This window comes from Podarcis erhardii (genome assembly GCF_964252035.2).
Source record: "Podarcis erhardii genome assembly, chromosome: 12".
NCBI classification, from domain to species: Eukaryota; Metazoa; Chordata; class Lepidosauria; order Squamata; family Lacertidae; genus Podarcis; species Podarcis erhardii.
In genome coordinates, this window is record NC_138513.1 from 38,048,669 (window position 1) to 38,066,767 (window position 18,099).

General features: G+C 40.9%; 1 protein-coding gene across 2 annotated transcripts in view; it reads right to left on the bottom strand.

Annotated features, from left to right (window-relative positions):
* ZNRF2 (zinc and ring finger 2) overlaps nt 1–18,099 on the bottom strand; it is a 56,235-nt gene that overhangs the window by 22,961 nt on the left and 15,175 nt on the right. For both annotated transcript variants that reach the window (XM_081833922.1, XM_081833923.1), the window contains exon 2: nt 5,740–5,835. In XM_081833922.1, the coding sequence (XP_081690048.1) occupies nt 5,740–5,835 (96 nt within the window). The remainder of the gene's footprint in view (nt 1–5,739; nt 5,836–18,099) is intronic.

The following is an 18,099-nucleotide window of genomic DNA, read 5'->3' on the forward strand; positions in this document are numbered from 1 at the left end:
TAACAGATTGAGGTTGAATCCTGACAAGACTGAAGTACTGTTTTTGAGGGACAGGAGGCGGGCAGGTGTGGAGGACTCCCCGGTCCTGAATGGGTAACTGTGCCCCTGTAGGACCAGGTGTGCAGCCTGGGAGTCATTTTGGACTCACAGCTCTCCATGGAGGCACAGGTCAATTCTGTGTCCAGGGCAGCTGTTTACCAGCTCCATCTGGTACGCAGGCTGAGACCCTATCTGCCCATGGACTGTCTTGCCAGAGTGGTGCATGCTCTAGTTATCTCTCGCTTGGATTACTGCAATGCGCTCTATGTGGGGCTACCTTTGAAGGTGACCCAGAAACTACAACTGATCCAGAATGCAGCAGCTGGACTGGTGACTGGGAGCGGCTGTCAAGACTACATAACACTGCTCTTGAAAGATCTACATTGGCTTCCAGTACGTTTCCGAGCACAATTCAAAGTGTTGGTGCTGACCTTCAAAGCCCTAAATGGCCTCGGTCCAATACACCTGAAGGAGTGTCTCCACCCCCATCGTTCTGCCTGGCCACTGAGGTCCAGCACTGAGGGCCTTCTGGCGGTTCCCTCACTGCAAGAAGCCAAGTTACAGGGAACCAGGCAGAGTGCCTTCTCAGTAGTGGCACCCGCCCTGTGGAATGCCCTCCCACCAGATGTCAAAAAGAATAACTACCAGACTTTTAGAAGACATCTGAAGGCAGCCCTGTTTAGGGAAGCTTTTAATGTTTAACAGATCACTGTATTTTAATATTTTGTTGGGGAACAGAGTGGTTGGGGAAACCCAGCCAGATGGGCAGGGTATGAAGAAGAAGAAGAAGAAGAAGAAGAAGAAGAAGAAGAAGAAGAAGAAGAAGTTGTTGTTGTTGTTGTTGTTATTCCAAGAGTCAAAGGATAAAGTACAATATTTTGTGATTCCTGGACTGCCAACATTTGGTGTAGGCACGTTGGACCTTCACTTGTAGGGGTACAAAGCACAGTGCTCAGGTTTTTATAACCTTGAATCCTTGCCTGTGAGTGAATTAACATTCCAAATAGAACAAGACAGCAAGCTGCCCTAGAGCTTTCTCTTTTGAGTTTTGTGCTGTTTTCTGTCATGCTGTATAGCATATCATGCTCAAGAACATTTACTACACTAAGGCAAGAGACCACACGACAGAGCTGCTTGAGATATTGCTTAGACAGACTGAAACAGCTTTAAGTAAGGCACAAAAGGGTAACTATCCGCTCCAGAGTTCAGAAGGCAGTTTCTCCTCTAAATAATCCATTTCAAAATCCTAGATAATGGAACTCATCCGGCCAATTCTCGACTTTTTAGGGCAATCATTAGTTAGTAGGACCTAGGTTCTACGTGGAAAACATCATCCAAACCAGCACAATATGATGTGCATTATGCAAACCTTCCCAGGAGCCTATGTAGTCTTCTGGGGGCTCTAACCCTTTGTGGGTCATCACTGCACGGCACAACATTAGTATGTCATCTACTATGGATTTTGGAAAGTGGTTTATCTGTCTGTTCATTCTCTTTTCAATTCGGACACATCTTTAGAGAGCATCACTAACTAAGTACAAGGATTCCCAAGGTGGGGACAGCAGCTTTTAAAGATACTTGGATGCTGGTCCCCAATATTTTTTGCTTTTGAAAAATTCCTGGGCAGCACTGGGCACTCCCCACTATCAGGAAATAAAATTAAATATATGGTAGGCCTGAAGAAGGAAGGAATGCCTCCAATTGAATTACTACTACATGTGTGTCGCACCCTCAGTCAGGACTCCATATGGTGCAATTCTACAATGTGGCAGAGTGTGCAGAAAGCAGCTTCCTGCAAATCTCAGCTTTTTCTTTTAAAAAAAAAAAAAAATAAAAGTTTCTAGAACTTTAGAAAATGTAGCAAAGTGTGCCAGCTAAAATCTCAGAATGAAGAAAACTGACTGAGAAGGACTCAGTGTGCTGGGTTGCTGGGTTGTTAGCCTGTCCTTTGATTTGCAACAGTAGAAACAATTATGTAAATCAAGAAAAACTATGCACACATGGCTCAATTTCTATTATTTATGAGGGTCATGGAGCTCAGCATTTCTGAGTACTGACTTTAAAAAAAAATTTGCAGAGAGTATAACCACCATGTCATTTAAAGAAAATGAAATTCAGCACAACTATACACCAGTGTCTCGAACAGAGTAGAAATGAAAAGCTATTCCTGCCCTCTATTCCATCTCTTCAGTACTGAGTGTATCACTAATAGTTTTAACTCCTCAGCACCAGGCTGTAGTTAAAAGGCCATTACCTCAGAAGCCAGAAATAGCACAAGGTAGGCATATCAGAAGGGTAATATGCAAGTAGAAAACTCTTGAGAATTGCACAAGCTATACAGATTATAGCTACACACAGTATAATAAGCAAGCAAGGGGGGGGGGGCATTCTCCAAATAGGGAACCTTGTTACTGGTATCATTACTTGCCATCTGAATCGCCACTTTAAGGGGCAGCGATCAGCTGCCTGTTCATAGAACACAGTGGATCATGAAGCCATTGTTTTTGCTGTTGAGTGGAAGCTGGGCTACAGTCTTTCCGTATTGCTAAGTAAGGGGTTTTTTCAGGGTCTTTTTTTTTGTGAGGAGCAAGGAAATGAAAGAAGAGAAGCAGTCTGAAACCAAAGTTTCAGCACAATATACCTTGTAGCAAGTGTCATGCTTCAGGCTCTGAGACTGGGAGAATATGGAGGAGCAGGTAGAAACTTTCCATGATGTGCAGCTACTCAGTAACCCAGTTGTTCAAATCATCCTCCAGGGTGGTGAAGATACATGAAGCACCCTCCTACTTTCTCAGATTTCTGATCAGGTATGTTAGTGCAATAATGAGGTGGTTACATGCAACAATTGACCAAGATAGTCTTGACATGAGCCAGCCTGGGTGTGTGGTTGCCCACAAATCTTTCCCCATCCCAGCTCCTCCAGGATGCGCAGAGAGCGTGGGGAAGAGACAGGATTCCTCTCATAGAATCATAGAGTTGGAAGAGACCACAAGGGCCATCGAGTCCAACCCCCTGCCAAGCAGGAAACACCATCAGAGTACTCCTGACATATGGTTGTCAAGCCTCTGCTTAAAGACCTCCAAAGAAGGAGACTCCACCACACTCCTTGGCAGCAAATTCCACTGTCGAACAGCTCTTACTGTCAGGAAGTTCTTCCTAATGTTTAGGTGGAATCTTTTTTCTTGTAGTTTGGAACCATTGCTCCGTGTCCGCTTCTCTGGAGCAGCAGAAAACAACCTTTCTCCCTCCTCTATGTGACATCCTTTTATATATTTGAACATGGCTATCATATCACCCCTTAACCTCCTCTTCTCCAGGCTAAACATGCCCAGCTCCCTTAGCCGTTCCTCATAAGGCATCGTTTCCAGGCCTTTGACCATTTTGGTTGCCCTCCTCTGGACACGTTCCAGTTTGTCAGTGTCCTTCTTGAACTGTGGTGCCCAGAACTGGACACAGTACTCCAGGTGAGGTCTGACCAGAGCAGAATACAGTGGCACTATTACTTCCCTTGATCTAGATGCAATACTCCTATTGATGCAGCCCAGTGGCAGTGTGGCACAAAAAAAGGAAATAAAAGAGCCTTATGGATTTGTGCCATTTTTTAACCTTCTTCAACCCTCAGTGCTAATGAGATCTGATAGCACTGCTTCCCTGCTTGAAGCATTCGACATTGGAAAGATGTATTAAGAATCCACACATGTATTTGTAGATGCCTGGCTATATGCACAAAATGCTAAGTCGCAATCTTCCTTGGAAAAGGCTGCTTTGTCCATCTTCCCTTGCAATCAACAGTAGCAGAGGTGGATGACTTCTTTCCAGTGCGGCTTTATATTTCACATGGGGCAACAATGAGGCTAAATAGATACGGTTGGTGTTCTGCATGAACTGCTAGCACCAACAGGTTTGATCTGTCTTCTAATAATATCATACTAAACACTATTGTGGTTGTACAGTAGCTTTACAAACTTCCTTACTGTAATAGCTTTACATTTCTAATCTGTTTTAAAATCCACGTTACACAATGGCTTATTTAATATCTAACCATCTAAAAAGATCACAACAGTTCTCAAAGAGTCAAATAGGACAAGGCTCTCTCTAGACTAAATGCCTTCACCAATGGAATAATAATTTTAAAACCCTGTAAAATAGCATGTTTTACATACTGGGCAAGACAGCAAGAGACCTGAAACATTATCTTAGCATAGTTGTAAAAGGCTGCAAACATCATTGAGTGTAGTGGAAAATATGGAAATTTACGGTAATAGTTGTGGGAGAGAATGAATTGCACCGATTGACCAGCATGTTAGAAAACTATCAAATATAAGTAAAAACCTTTATGTACATTACAACAGAAAGTATCCCAAAATTAAACAAACATATAATACTTAGCTAAAACACAACATTTTGTGTGGTCTGAGAACTTCAGATGTTATAAAAAGGAACCAATTGTCACATGTTCTAACCCATGTTCTATGCAACAGAAATATTCCTATATCTATATAGTATACCCCTCAAGCCTACACACTTCTCCACATTGTAGTTTTAAGGAAAAGATAGGGACCCAATGTCTGACCACAGAAAGTAAAAAGTACATACAATAGGACTCACTGGATCACACAAAATGCTAAACCATAGTTTGACATTATATGGATGAGACACACTGAACCCAAGCAAGCATTGGGCTCACATAGCCCCCCTTATTCCTTCCACGCAGCCAGAAGAAAGACTTCTGTAGTGCTTACTTTTATTTCCAAATATTCTCAACTTGGCGTTATGTGAACAAGGAATCCTAGTTTAAAGCAATGATTAATTCCTAAACAAACCAAATTCAAACCATGGGTGATGCAAGTTATAATGTTTGGCAACTACTGTTTGTATTAAACCAGGATTCCTGGTTTCCAAATAACATTACGAAGAGATCCTTTTAAATTGAAAGTAAACTCAGTAGAAGTTGTTCTTCTGGCCACACAGGAGAAAGAGGGCAAAAGGGGAGGGGTGTATCTCAACCCAAGGTTTTGCTCAGGATTTGCTCAGGATTGCTCAGTGCTAAAATATTATTTGTTAATTATATTATTTCTGTACTCTTACGAGAAGTTAAGTAAGTGTGCATCTGGATAAAAGAATCTGGGAACAAAACAAACAGAACCACTAACTCCTGGTTTACTAGCTTAAATCTGCTGTTTGTGACCCACAAATGTATCTGCTCTTCAATGACCAGCTATATTGACACAACTTTTTTGTTTTAGCCTTGATGGTCAATTATTGCCAGGATTTCTGATATAACCAATTTTCATTTTCAGTACTCTACTCCAGAGGAAGGAGATATTTTTGTGCCCCATTCAGACAACACCAAAAAGTCAGGAAACTAGAAAAGACTGACTTGCACGACTGAAATACCAAGATTTTATGTCCAAACAATAATTGTATCCCAACTAGTTTCCCAACTAGAATGATTATGGCTCTTGAAGAATGAAAGGAAAACAAAAACATTTAAGAGAGGCATCAAGGGCAGACTAGAAATGAAATGGATGAAATAATTAACAGAATGGGTCAGCAGAAATGTGAGGTTTTTATCAGTGTCAAGTAAGCATTAGTAAATAGTTCTTTGTATTTGCTGGTTTAAATAATTGTATCAACTTAGTTCACAGCTGATCTTAATTCAGTTACGTACTACAAGCAGTAATTAGCTTACTTTCTTACCATTGTAGGTTATCCTTGGTTTTGTCAAACACATCACAAGATGTAAATCCATTTCATCTGAAGAGACAAACTTGGAACAAACAGGGCACTTGAATCCTAAAGCAAAAAAGAAAAAAGGAGAGAAAAATATTGAGAAGTGTGACAACTTTTGTATAGCTCATCTTTTCATGATATGTAAATCAAAATATTTCTTTGGTTTATGCAAGTGTCATTATACACAGGTATTAAAGGACAACACTGCTTTAGAGGACAGGTGCTTTGCGCTTAACACAAGTTAATGATACAGGCATACTTTATTCTTTGCAAATTCATTTTGATACAAACTGGGAAAAGAGAGTGTGTGGAAGCAGTTCAGTTCTGGGCTAAACTAAGTTGGCTCTCAGCTCAAAATAAATCGCACTGCACTGACAATGAGAAACACAGAGTCAACAAGGACATTCTCAGTTCAGAGGAAATGACATAAATATGGACAAGAGAAGAGAACTGTATATGGCACTGATATTTCTTATCTCAATAGGGAGAATTAAATTAAAACTTCACCTTGTGAAATCTGGTAGTGGCCTACGACAAGAGATGGCAACCTAGCCAATATTCACTTCCAATGTGAGAGAGAATGAATCAAGATTCATGTAAAGCTGGACTATATAACTGCAGATTCACATTGCCCAAGGCAGGGACAAAACTAGGCTTTATTCAAAAACCCAGTTTGGTACCCCCCCATGCACATTTGCGCGCGCGCGCACACACACACACACACGTTGGGAGCATCAATGGCCCTCCTCTGGCGGCTTCACCAGGGGTAAAAAACCCAGCTAGACGCCCCATAGCTACAACTCTGCCCAAGGAACCAGTTCATCACAATGTAGTCTCTGAAAATCCTTGTTGTGACCTTACCCTACATATGTAGGAATCCCTCTATCCCTGTCGCATACTAGCAACCCCATAATTAGGACTAGGAAGGATTAAATCAGTTTTGCATGAAACTAGGTCAGAGAGGCTAGACATCTGCATGACCACAATTGCACAGTGAATTGTGGTGTCTGATTTCCAGTACAACATCTGTTGTATACTTCACTTCTGATAATCTTAGCTTTGTTTAAGAACAATATCAGCAAGTAATAACCTCTTCTGGCTTTATAAAATGAATATGAGACAGACAGCTCCACTTTTACATTAAAAATGCACAAATTAAAACTTGTGAGATGTCCAATAAATGCTAACTATTTTTATGAAGATGTAAATATTTCTATATGCTTAAGACTTTCTGTCCACCAGATTAGGCTGTTTTGAATGTTACACAAAAGTCTGACAACCCCAATATTGGAATAGATGAAATTCACCATTGCTCCTGTTAAATCAGAAATACTAACTTGGAGATCCACAGAAAACACGTTTGGCATAGAAATAGAAAAGAAGTTAAATACTATGATCCTGCATTATTGATATGGCAATGTTACTGTAAGTCTAGATACCATGGCAAACCGCATTATCAAACAAAATAATGGAATAAACCGTATTTAAAAAACCAACCAACCAACCAACAATTGTGATTTTACACTTACATCTTGTTAGCATTAAAAGGACCAGGGAATATTTTAGATGAGTACAAGCTTCTGCTGGAAGTCAGCATGTTTGCATGGTCATGGTAAGCTACAGTTTGAGATAAATCCGGCAATCAAGGCAAAACCTCCGTTTTTAGTCGCTGCATGAGGTCAAGGAAACTACAAAGTACAAACCAGAATGAGAGACAGTAAAATACTACTCCGGAATTAATTTTGTTTCAGGCAACGTGCTACTGAACTCTAAACAAATCCACTTTTCATGAAGGAAAAAGAAGAAACGAGCATTTTATTTTACACAAAAAGTCCAAGATGCCGGGGCAACCTGGGGCCCTTTAGATGTTGCCGGACTACAACTCCCATCATCTCTGACCTTTGGTCCTGCTGGCTGGGGCTCATTGGGGTTTCACAACCTCTGAAGGGCCACATGTTCCCCCATCCCTGGCTGAAGGGAACATTCATGGACGTTCTTGCAATAGCTTTTTGATCTACTTGTGTTGTAGTTCAGATATGATGATACAATGATATAAGTTCTGTATTGTGGGGCGGGGGGGGGGATATGATGTGTGAAAAATGGCAGAGAATGACCCCTGAGTATCTCCTGAACCCAGCTCCTTGATGTTTTGAATTGACGTCTAGTTTTGTTCTAGTTTAGCTTATGAAAATAACTCCCACAATTTTGTCCAATGTAATAAAGAGGGAAGTGTCTTTTTCATTTGGAAAAACCAAGCAGGCACATAAGATACATAGGGCAGGAAGGTGTACATTGGCAAAGTCTTCTGAATGCCTAATCTGAAAACTGGTAGAATAAGGCAACATTTCCTTTAAGTGAACAGCCCCCTTGCCTAACCAACAAATCCAGAAAGCCTTCTTGTCAAAAGAGGAACATCACTTGACCAGTATACTTATTCTATACTAGTAATAGGAACAGAACCAGAATGAGAACAAAGCAATATACAAACAAAACTCAAAGTGGGAAGTAGTATTTATTACATGCTGACAACTGTAGGCTTACTGAAAATGTGCTAAACCCAGAGAGGAACTTGCTACTCCCTGGTCCTATCATCATCAACATCATCAGTTAAATTTCTATACAACCCATCATCCAAGGATCACATGGTAGCTTACAATATAAAACCACAAAAATACACATCATAATAATAAACAAAAACAATAACTTGAGCACACACAGTTTAAAAGGCCTGAGAGAAGAGGAATGTTTTTGCCTGGCACCTAAAGATATATAATGAAGGCGCCAGGCGAGCCTCAATGGAGAGAGCATTCCAAAACAGGGAGCCACCACCAAAAAGGCCCATGCTCGTGCTGCCACCATCCGGACCTCTCTCAGAGGAGGCGTACGAAGAAGGGCCTCAGGTGATGATTGCAGGGTCTGAGTCAGTTCATTTGGGGAGAGGCAGTGCATCTTGGCAGCGAACTCAAAAACAAACCCTGAGTACAGATTGTGGTTAGGGAGAGAGTTCAAGCACAACCCTGGGTTTGGATAACACACTGAACCAAACCTGCCACACCACACTGAGCTAAAGGGGCCCGGGAGGAGGAAAGTGGGCACATTCTTCCTCCTGGAGCCAGTAGTATGGCTTAGCATTACGTGTGAATATGGCCATCCTGTACCTTCAATAAAACAAAAGCCTTCTAGATAAAGTTACACAGGCAATTTAGATAATTTAGTTTTCATTTAAAAAGAGAAGGTTTAAACCCTTATAGAGAAAAGAAGAAGAAGAAGAGGGGTATATAGAGCAGTGTATCCTGCTCACCCAAAAACCAGAAGATGGTTAAAGTGAGATCAGGCATGTGCGCGCACACACTAACAGACCCATTAGCTGCTTCAAAAACTCAGCTTCAAATTTCACCCCTTGGTTTTCAAAGGTTCATTTGGTTCAGAACACACCTGATGAGAGCAGAGTGTCAAAGCTAGTTTTGAGGAATGTATTGCAGCATTTTATTTTATTTTAACAAAATCTGTATACTGCTTAACTGTGAATAAAACCTCCAAGTGGTTTATAAAGGTGGTTCTTCCTACTTACACAACTAAAAACTTGCAAGAATGGCCTGGTTTTCACAAAAACACTAAGCCACTAAGCCATACTGTGGCTTAGCATTATATGCAAGCCGAGCACAGCAGCTTAACTAAAGTTTGCTTATTGCCAACAAACCATTTTCTGGAGCCACCGTTTGCTGTTTTACAAGCCAAGTTAACACAGCATTCTTCCTTAACCACTGTTAATTGCTGTCAGGGAACTGCCATCGGCTCAGAGGCAAGAAATAGAAGGGCAGTTGTGTTACAGGGAGCCTCCGAAAATCTTGTGAAGCAGTTCCTCTTCCAGGGAGGAGGAAAGCCCCACCTCCGGTGGGGAAGAGGTGCAAGGACCAGAGGATGCTGGTGGGAGCCTTAACACCACTCCTGGGCAAGCCGGACAGGAGGGAAACACGCCCTTGCCATTGCCCATCCTACGCAGTAGTCTAAGTTGCAAAGAGGGAAGGAGAAGGCTGGCGGTAATGAAACTCTTATGTTGGGGGAGGTCCAAAAGATGACCACTCCCGGATTCTGCTAGTGATTGAGCCAGACATGAGCTTTGGGGCTTTTCACTATAAGTAGTTTGCACCAAAATAAAGCCTGTAAAAGACAGGTTGGAGTCCTGCCTGATTACTCTCGAGCAACTGCAACAGCCATCTGACCGTTGCCTATCCCAGCCCAAATGTTCATCAAGCCATAACGGCATCTGGTAAGAGCAGCTATAAAGCAAATGGAGGGAAAAGTCATTTTTTGACTCATGGTTAACTTGTGGTTTGTTAAACTATGGCTTGAACAAACCATGGTTTTGCATTATATAAGTGCAGGCCTTCTCAACAGATGGGCTACATCTTGTTTCCAGATCGTCCTAATAACCTCCATTTGCTCTCTTCACCCAGAAGCTTATTAAGTGGCAATACAAAAAAGAATGTAATAAGTTTAATGGATATGTTCAGGCATTCAGTATGTTTATGTTAGTATTCTTATTTCAATCTTATTTATTAAATTTGTATACCACCCTTCGTCACAAGATCTCAGGGTGGTTCACAGAATAAAATATAAGATGTTGAGTTTAATTGAGAAAGTAAAGCCATTTGTGCAATTTCAAACACAAGTAACTGCAGCCTTCACCACATAACATGCCACCAGTATTCACCAAAGTGCCACAGGGATGAAAAATCCACAATAAATCACTTCCTTCAGTCGGATGCTAAAGGAGAAAAGCATACAAACACACTATACACATGGAGATTCTTGAGACTTCAGGGATTAATTACTATTTTTATCTCTCTTTGCTTGCCAAGAATTTTCTATCAATAGCCTAGACTGGCTTCTTTTGCACTGCATATGGGGTAAAGAAAGATGAGTTAGGATGCACTGTTACTGGCTTTGCTATCCCACGGGGGGGGGGGGGGGGACACGCTGGTTGTGAACACTGCTTGGGAACTCTCAGCACCCTACAAATAGTTTAAAAAGTACTTTGAAAACTGTTACTGAGAATCAAGCAGGACATCCCCTTTCACTATGAAAAGCTTGACACAAATAGCACAGCCTTCCATTTCTGCCACGGCTTCAGCTACAGTTTGCATAATTTAAGCTGCTCACAATACTGTTTGTACTGTTTCCATAAATATATACTAAACTGAAGTTAATAAAAAATGGAAGCAAAAGCTTCCAATCTCTTCTCCTAATGGACACCTAGAGGAACTGAAGGAGGAGAGGGGATGGGGGAGCATGCAAGCCCAAAGCTCAGTGCTGCTTGTTCCCTTCACAATAAACCATGGTCTACCATGAAGTCCAAACACAGACTTCAGTGTCCTGATTATTCTTACTTCCAACAATTTCTTCAACTGGGTAATAGCAACTACCTGAGAAAGCACTGAAGGTAACAGACGTGTCCATCGGATACAAAGTTTTCACTGAAGTCAGCGAGGGTCTAATGTCCTCACTAGGCAAAACTTTGTAAAATCTGATTTAATTGAAATACTTACCAGTAGCTAATGGTTCCTGGAGGAACACAGCAGCAATAAAGAAAGAAAGGAAAACCTTATCAATGACAAAAAAAGTCAGAATGTAATACATAAATATGTGATGGAAATTTCCGTTAGATAAATGCGAAGGTCAGGTTCTGATGCAACTTTTTGCTTCAGGCCTAGTGCAGAAATAGTGCTAGCTCCTGCAGACTTGGGTTTGTGAGTTAGAAATCATGCTCAGGAACATGCAATTCCTCCCCTTGTCCAATTTAACCATAGTTTAATCTTATACCTGCACCAATGCTAAAAATGATTAATAGCATCCAGACTCGCTTCTTAACAAAAATGTGAAACTACTGTTTAGTGGGTTTGCAAATTCTGGTTTAGAAGGGAACGTGCTGAATTTTGACTATGACTATTCATATAATATATGAAGGCAGCTTACATCATAAAATACAAAAAATAATAATCAATGAACATATTAAAAACATCAATGAAAAAGCAACAGATACTGTTGGTTAAAAAGAAAAAAATCATATTGTGAAAACCTGTTGAAAAGGATGTGCCACACTACAGGATTGGTTCCTAATGAAGGCCAACTAAACTTCCAGGTCATGGAAAAGCTCCAGAAGATCTCCGTGACTGAGGTGGAGTACAAGAGATCAGGTGGTACTTTATGCCTAAGTTGTTCAGGGCTTTGCGAATTCACAAAGGAGCCTTGGAATTGGTTTGATAGCAAATTGGCAACCAGTGCAGTTCTCTCAGTAGTAGAGTAACATGTTGTCTGTAATTTGCTCCTGTGAGGAGCCTGGCTAATGCATTCTGTACTAGTCTATGGACCAGATACAAGGGAAATCCCACAAAAAGTGTGTTACAGTAATCCAGCCTCTCCTGATTCAGATGAAATGGATAAGTAGAGTTGGGTATCATCAGCATACTGCTGATACCTGGCTCCAAAGCTCCTCATGACTGCTCCCAATGACTTCATACAGATGTTGAATAGCATTGGGGACAAAATAGTGCCCTGCGACACCTCAGAGCGCAAACATCAAGGGGCTGAAGAGCAGTATCCCAATGCTACACTTTGTTCATGACCCTTCAGCTAGCAATGGAACCAATGTAGCACCATGAGACCAATATCCATCCCACAGAGTCAGTCCAAAAGGATACTGTTTTCAACCATGGTATCAAAGACAGTTGAGAGATTGAGCAGGAGGAGCAGGATTGCACTCCCACTGTCCATCAAAGGTCATCCATCAGAGTGACCGAAGCAGATGTGACCCCAAACCCAGGCCTGAACCCAGACTGGCATGGATCCAGATAGGCAGTCTCCTGCAGGTATGTCTGCAGTTGTTCTGCCACAACTCTTTCAATCCCTTCCTCAGGAAGGATGTATTTGCAACTGGGTGATAGTTGTTACAATCTACTTGTTCCAGGGTTGGCTTTTTCAATAGTTGCCAAGCTGGTCCCAAATGTATTGCTCTGCTTTCTTTTGGACATTAGCAAGGCTAGGGGGCATCTTGTTGTCTGGGCAGCCCCCAACCTCCATACACACTGTCAAGGCTTATGGCCCAAAGGGGTCACTTTGGTGCTGCTAATACAGCAAAAATAATGTGAGACACACCAGTTACAAGTTATGGGTCTCTGCAGTCACAGCAGCCGCTGTGATTCTCCAGAGTTTTGACCTCCCACCCCGGAGGCGTGATCCATAGTCTCTCGAGACAGATGCCAACAACAACTATAGGGTAGGTTAAACAAGAACTTTAATTAACCTTACTTTTAAAGTCGAATCAAAACACAATATTTCATAGCTGATCACATAGGTGAGACAGATGATAATGCATTTCTTTCCCACTCCTTCTTGGCAATTATTTGTAAATCAAACCAATATTCTTTAATTACCCAAAGGTCCATATTGGTATCTAAAATAGATATGTTATCTACTTTAATGTGAGGTATCTAAAAGCCAGTCTAACCATAAAGCCACAGCTGTCATGCAAGGGGGGGGGGGGAGAATAGTTCTCAAACAAAAAACAGATGGTCCATCAGCATGCTGCCTAGAAACAAGAAGAGCAGAAACAGAGGATCAGGGCAATACTGATGTCTCTAAAGAAAGAACCTTGAGGAAGAAAAAGGGGGCAAAAAGGGGGGGAAGATGGGGTTACCTGAGAAAACCATCTACACAAGGTAAGATGCACACTCATCCATTTGAATTGCACAGTCAACAGAGTGCCAACTTGCACTCTCTATCTGGTGAGTAAAGGAAGAACAGCTGTAATCACGCATTACCAGGATGGCATGGAAGCTTCTCCCCCCCCCCTCTGGTCCCACACCAAATGGCTTCTCTTACAGATAATCAGATCTCACATTACTCGAGCCTATTAGGAAACAGCTCCCTAACTAATGAACAAATCGGCCTAACAGTGCTTTTCCACTAGTTTCCTCCCATTCCACCCAGAAAGCAGCCCCTTTGCAGTATTTTCCTTTTCTTTTTTTGGCCCTTGCTTAAATTGAAGACATTTATAAGTTTCATGTGTTTTATTTCTTTTCAGTTACTATTGATTTTAATCATCTTTTGAATGTCTATTGATAATTTTAATGTTTCATTTTGTATTTTGTGTAAACCACTTTAAGGTTCCCTTACAACCAAGCACTACATAGTTTATTTTTAAGTAAGTTGTAACAAACAACAGTAAAACTGACAGTTAAGAATCAAGCATCTCCACTGATAGCAGTTGTTTTTGTACCAAGTTTGATCGCTAAAGGGAAAGAGGAAACGGAACTGTCAGAGCCCGCAGCAAGTTTTAGCTAACACAACAAAGAAAAAACATACGCTAGTGAAAGTTGGTAAAGTACTGTATTTATTTACCAGAGGGGCTGCTCTATTTGTCTGCTGCAGCAAACAAAATATTTGTCTGATGAAATTGACCCTAATCCATGAATGCTTACACCAGGGGGGGAAATTGTTAGTTTTAAGGTACCACAAAACTCTGTTGAAAGTTATTCAGAAATAAAAGAGAACCAAGGTCACTTGAAAATGTATTTAGCATTATACCTTTATTTCTTAAGAAATGTTATCCCACTTCACTTCATTACTACATGCAGTAGAACAGTCTGGCTGCACAGGGCTGGCCTAAAACATTTGGTTGCCTGAGGCAAAGAACGAAGCTGCCCCTTCCATTCCATGGACAGAAGCTGACTGGGCTGGCAACTGAATCTTGATTCAACACTGGCAATGGGACAGCATCCTTCAGTGTACCCAAGGGAAGCAGACTAGCTCAGAGAGTGCATGCCAAGCTCGTGGCACACATAGTTCTGATCTTTAACAGAAGCGAATAGCCAAGGAGTTCAGGTGATCGGCCCTGTATTTTTGTGCACACTGGTAATTGCCTCACTATGACGAATGGTAAGGCTGGCCCTTAGGCTAGCATGTTTCATTTTATATCAGCAAAGGTACGAAGTAGCTACAAAATGCAGCACTTGACCGCTTTACATTCACTATTTCGTTACGTGCGTTGGTGCAGAATATGTAAAGCACAACACAGAGTAAAGGAGTTTTGAATGAAGCAGAGCCAAAATGCAAATAAGGCCTACTTCATATTGTGGTTGTCGCTGAGCTAAAGGCATATGCTAAGCAGGAAAACAGCATCAGGTACCCAATGCAAATGCAATCTTCAATAACAATAGTTTGAGACCAAATTTATTGGCCGGGGGGGGGGGGGGGCAGACGTGTACTATATAAGGATCAATTAATTTTCTCATACAAGTGCTTAAGGAGTGTCAACACAACTACTTTAAAAATGCTGAAGAACTGGCTCCTGGGGGAAATCAGAATTTTAATCCATTTCAGGTCAAAAGAAGAAATAGATAGCATAAATTATTTTGTGGTATTTTAACCTGCTCAACTTCTCAACCATTTGTGAGTGTTTTCCTGCTTAATTTACAATGTGTCCATTTCTTATTTGCTTATTTAACTAATTTATGCATCTGATTTCATAACTCAACGAAGCATGAGAAAAAAAATTAACAGACAAAAGTTTAACATTGCTTTTGCAATATTATAGCTGCCCTTACACAGTTTCTGCATTTTTGGAATACAGATGGCCCATAGGATGACCTCTGATGTTTGGAAGAATTTTTTTTTTAACGCTTTGGTCACTGAAGATTCTATTGGACTTTTTTGTATAGCTATACCCCTGTATTGAGAGGAATTAACTCTTATTAAAGTATGTATACATTAAACTGACTTTAGCATCAAATGCATCTGACTGGGTTTTCAAGAGGTCTATCTTACCAACACTTCATTAATAATGTGCTTTCCCCAAGCACAGAAGAATTAGCCATGAGAAAAAGTAACATCAGTAGTTATCCCAATCAGCTGAAAAGTATACTTGGAAATAACTTGGTTCAGAACCCATTAAATGCATTTCAGAAAACTTTCTAGTGCTTGGAAGCTCACTACAGAGAAGCAAAGGGCAGACCTCTGAGGAAAACACCCAGAGTCTGGCTTTCACCAAAGGCCCATTTTGAACAATACGTTTTGTACCTTGTTGACACACAAACTTACTGCAGCTTGTTATGAAGGACAAGCACACGTAATCCTCAGTGATAAAATCTTATGCTTGGCATCCAAGGGGTTTCAGAACCAGTCCTTAACATTACCAACTAAAAGATCTTAAATAGAAGTCAGAGGAAACCTCTGTCAGAGATCCTATACATGAAACTATTCTGTTCAAAATAGAGTGACAATACGTTTTCTTGGCTTTGATTTCAGTGCCAGGTAGGCTATATGGGGGGTGGGGCAGCAGAACAAACACAAAAAAAGCCTTGTAAGCCAATGTAGACTCAAAGTGCAGATTTTAAAAATTCATCTCAAAATATATATTGATACATTCTCTCTCTCTCTCTCTCTCTCTGTGTGTGTGTGTGTGTGTGTGTGTGTTCTGCTTATATATTTTCCTATTAAAGTGTAAGACAACCAGAAAAGCTCCATGTCACAACTTTTTAGGGGGGAGAAGGGACATTAAGTGGGGCACCTCTCCACCTCTTAAAGTGTTCCACTTGATATTGTTGAATATTCTGTCTGCCTGGTAAAATGACCAGTTTAACTAATGCAAGCAAGTGGAACATAGAATTAGCAAGATTTTGTGCTTTCAGGAGCTAGCAATCCAACCAAGAAATAACCAGAGTCCTTTGGAGTCTTTCCAATGGGAAATTATCTCTGTTCTGTGAACTGGCCCTAAGACCTCTGGGTATAGGGTGGTATTAATTCTAACAACAACAACAACAACAACAACAACCCCACACACCTTGCTAGTTCACCTGCTTCCAAGCAGCTAAAAGCATCTTGCAGCCAATCAGAAGCTTTGGTTTCCGAATGTTTTGGAAGTCAAACAGACTTCCGGAATGGATTCGGTTTGACTTCCAAGGTACGACTTGGTCATGAAGTCTCAAAACCACCTCTCATCACATACAATGAAACAATCAGCTTCTGGAACACACATCCCATGCCAGTCTCCATCAGTGCCTGCAGCTACAGGCTTTCTGGCCAATAACTAACATACATATGTCAATCAACCACAAGTATCTGAAATGCAGGAACAGAGCACCTGCTTTATCTAGTCATTCCCTACAGTAACTATTTATAAACATAGGTGGAACCTGCACAGCAGTATTATTGGAAAAGCACCAATGCAAATACGTACTGAGGCCAGTAGTATAAAAAACTGATGCACTCCTTGCGAAACAAAGTTAAAGACTTACAGGTTAAGGATGTGCTTTATTGACTGCTTTCCACCTTCTGTTTATGCTCTACGGATCAGTAAACCCCACTGGACTTTGAACACATGAACTTCAGTGGTAGGAGAGAGAGAGAGAGAGAAGAGAAAGAGTGAGTCAGCACTTGTCCCTTGAGTTTCTTCCAGTGCTGCATTTTGCATGAGAAATATTTTGTGCTGCAAAACTTTTGCCTAAAAGAAATCTTAGTCAAATGTAATTTGAGTGGTATAAACTATTTGTTACTCCCTTGTCAACGTGCGGAGGCATGAAATGAAAAGGGTAGGGCACTTGTAGGATTAGAAGAGGGCTTCTGCAGGAAAAGATTTTGAAAAACAATGCCCCTCAATCAAAAAAATGACAGGCCAGAACGTTGCATACGTGCAATTTTTCCATACCATTTGGGTATATATGTTTTAACAACAAGATGATTCCCCCCCCCCGCCCCCCAGAGTACACAATAAGAAAATGTATCAGTACAAGACCTACAAAAATGAACAAAATAATGAAGAGCAAAACTGTTAAGGGACAGCTATATAAATGCAGTATAATAATTTTATTTTTAAAATTATGTCTGCATTTTTCCCTGTAAGGTTTTGTATAGCTAAGAGTGAGAGTGCTTTAAATAGGCAGGGATTGCACAGGGACAAACCTCACCATTCTGAATCATGCCAAATCAGCCTTCTAAAGCAGTAATTTTAATTAGGAAGGATTTTACTCATGAAGCTTGGAAAACAGAACATGAATGGAGATCATCTCCAGGTTTTTAAAGTGTAGAATAAGAAACTCAGCAAGGTTACACAGCTTCCTCCATAAACAGAAGCAAACCGAGGTTAGCATTATTTACGCTTCAGCTTTATTGTAGTCTCTGTAGGTGTAAACACAAGGAACTTCCACGTACTGTAGTCAACTATTCTGCTTTGCTATTCCGTCTTATGCCAAAAAAAGTGGTGACTTTTTTTAGATTGCATCTGACCATCTGCGCCAATTGCCATGCTTTCAAATGCATTTGGGATGTTTT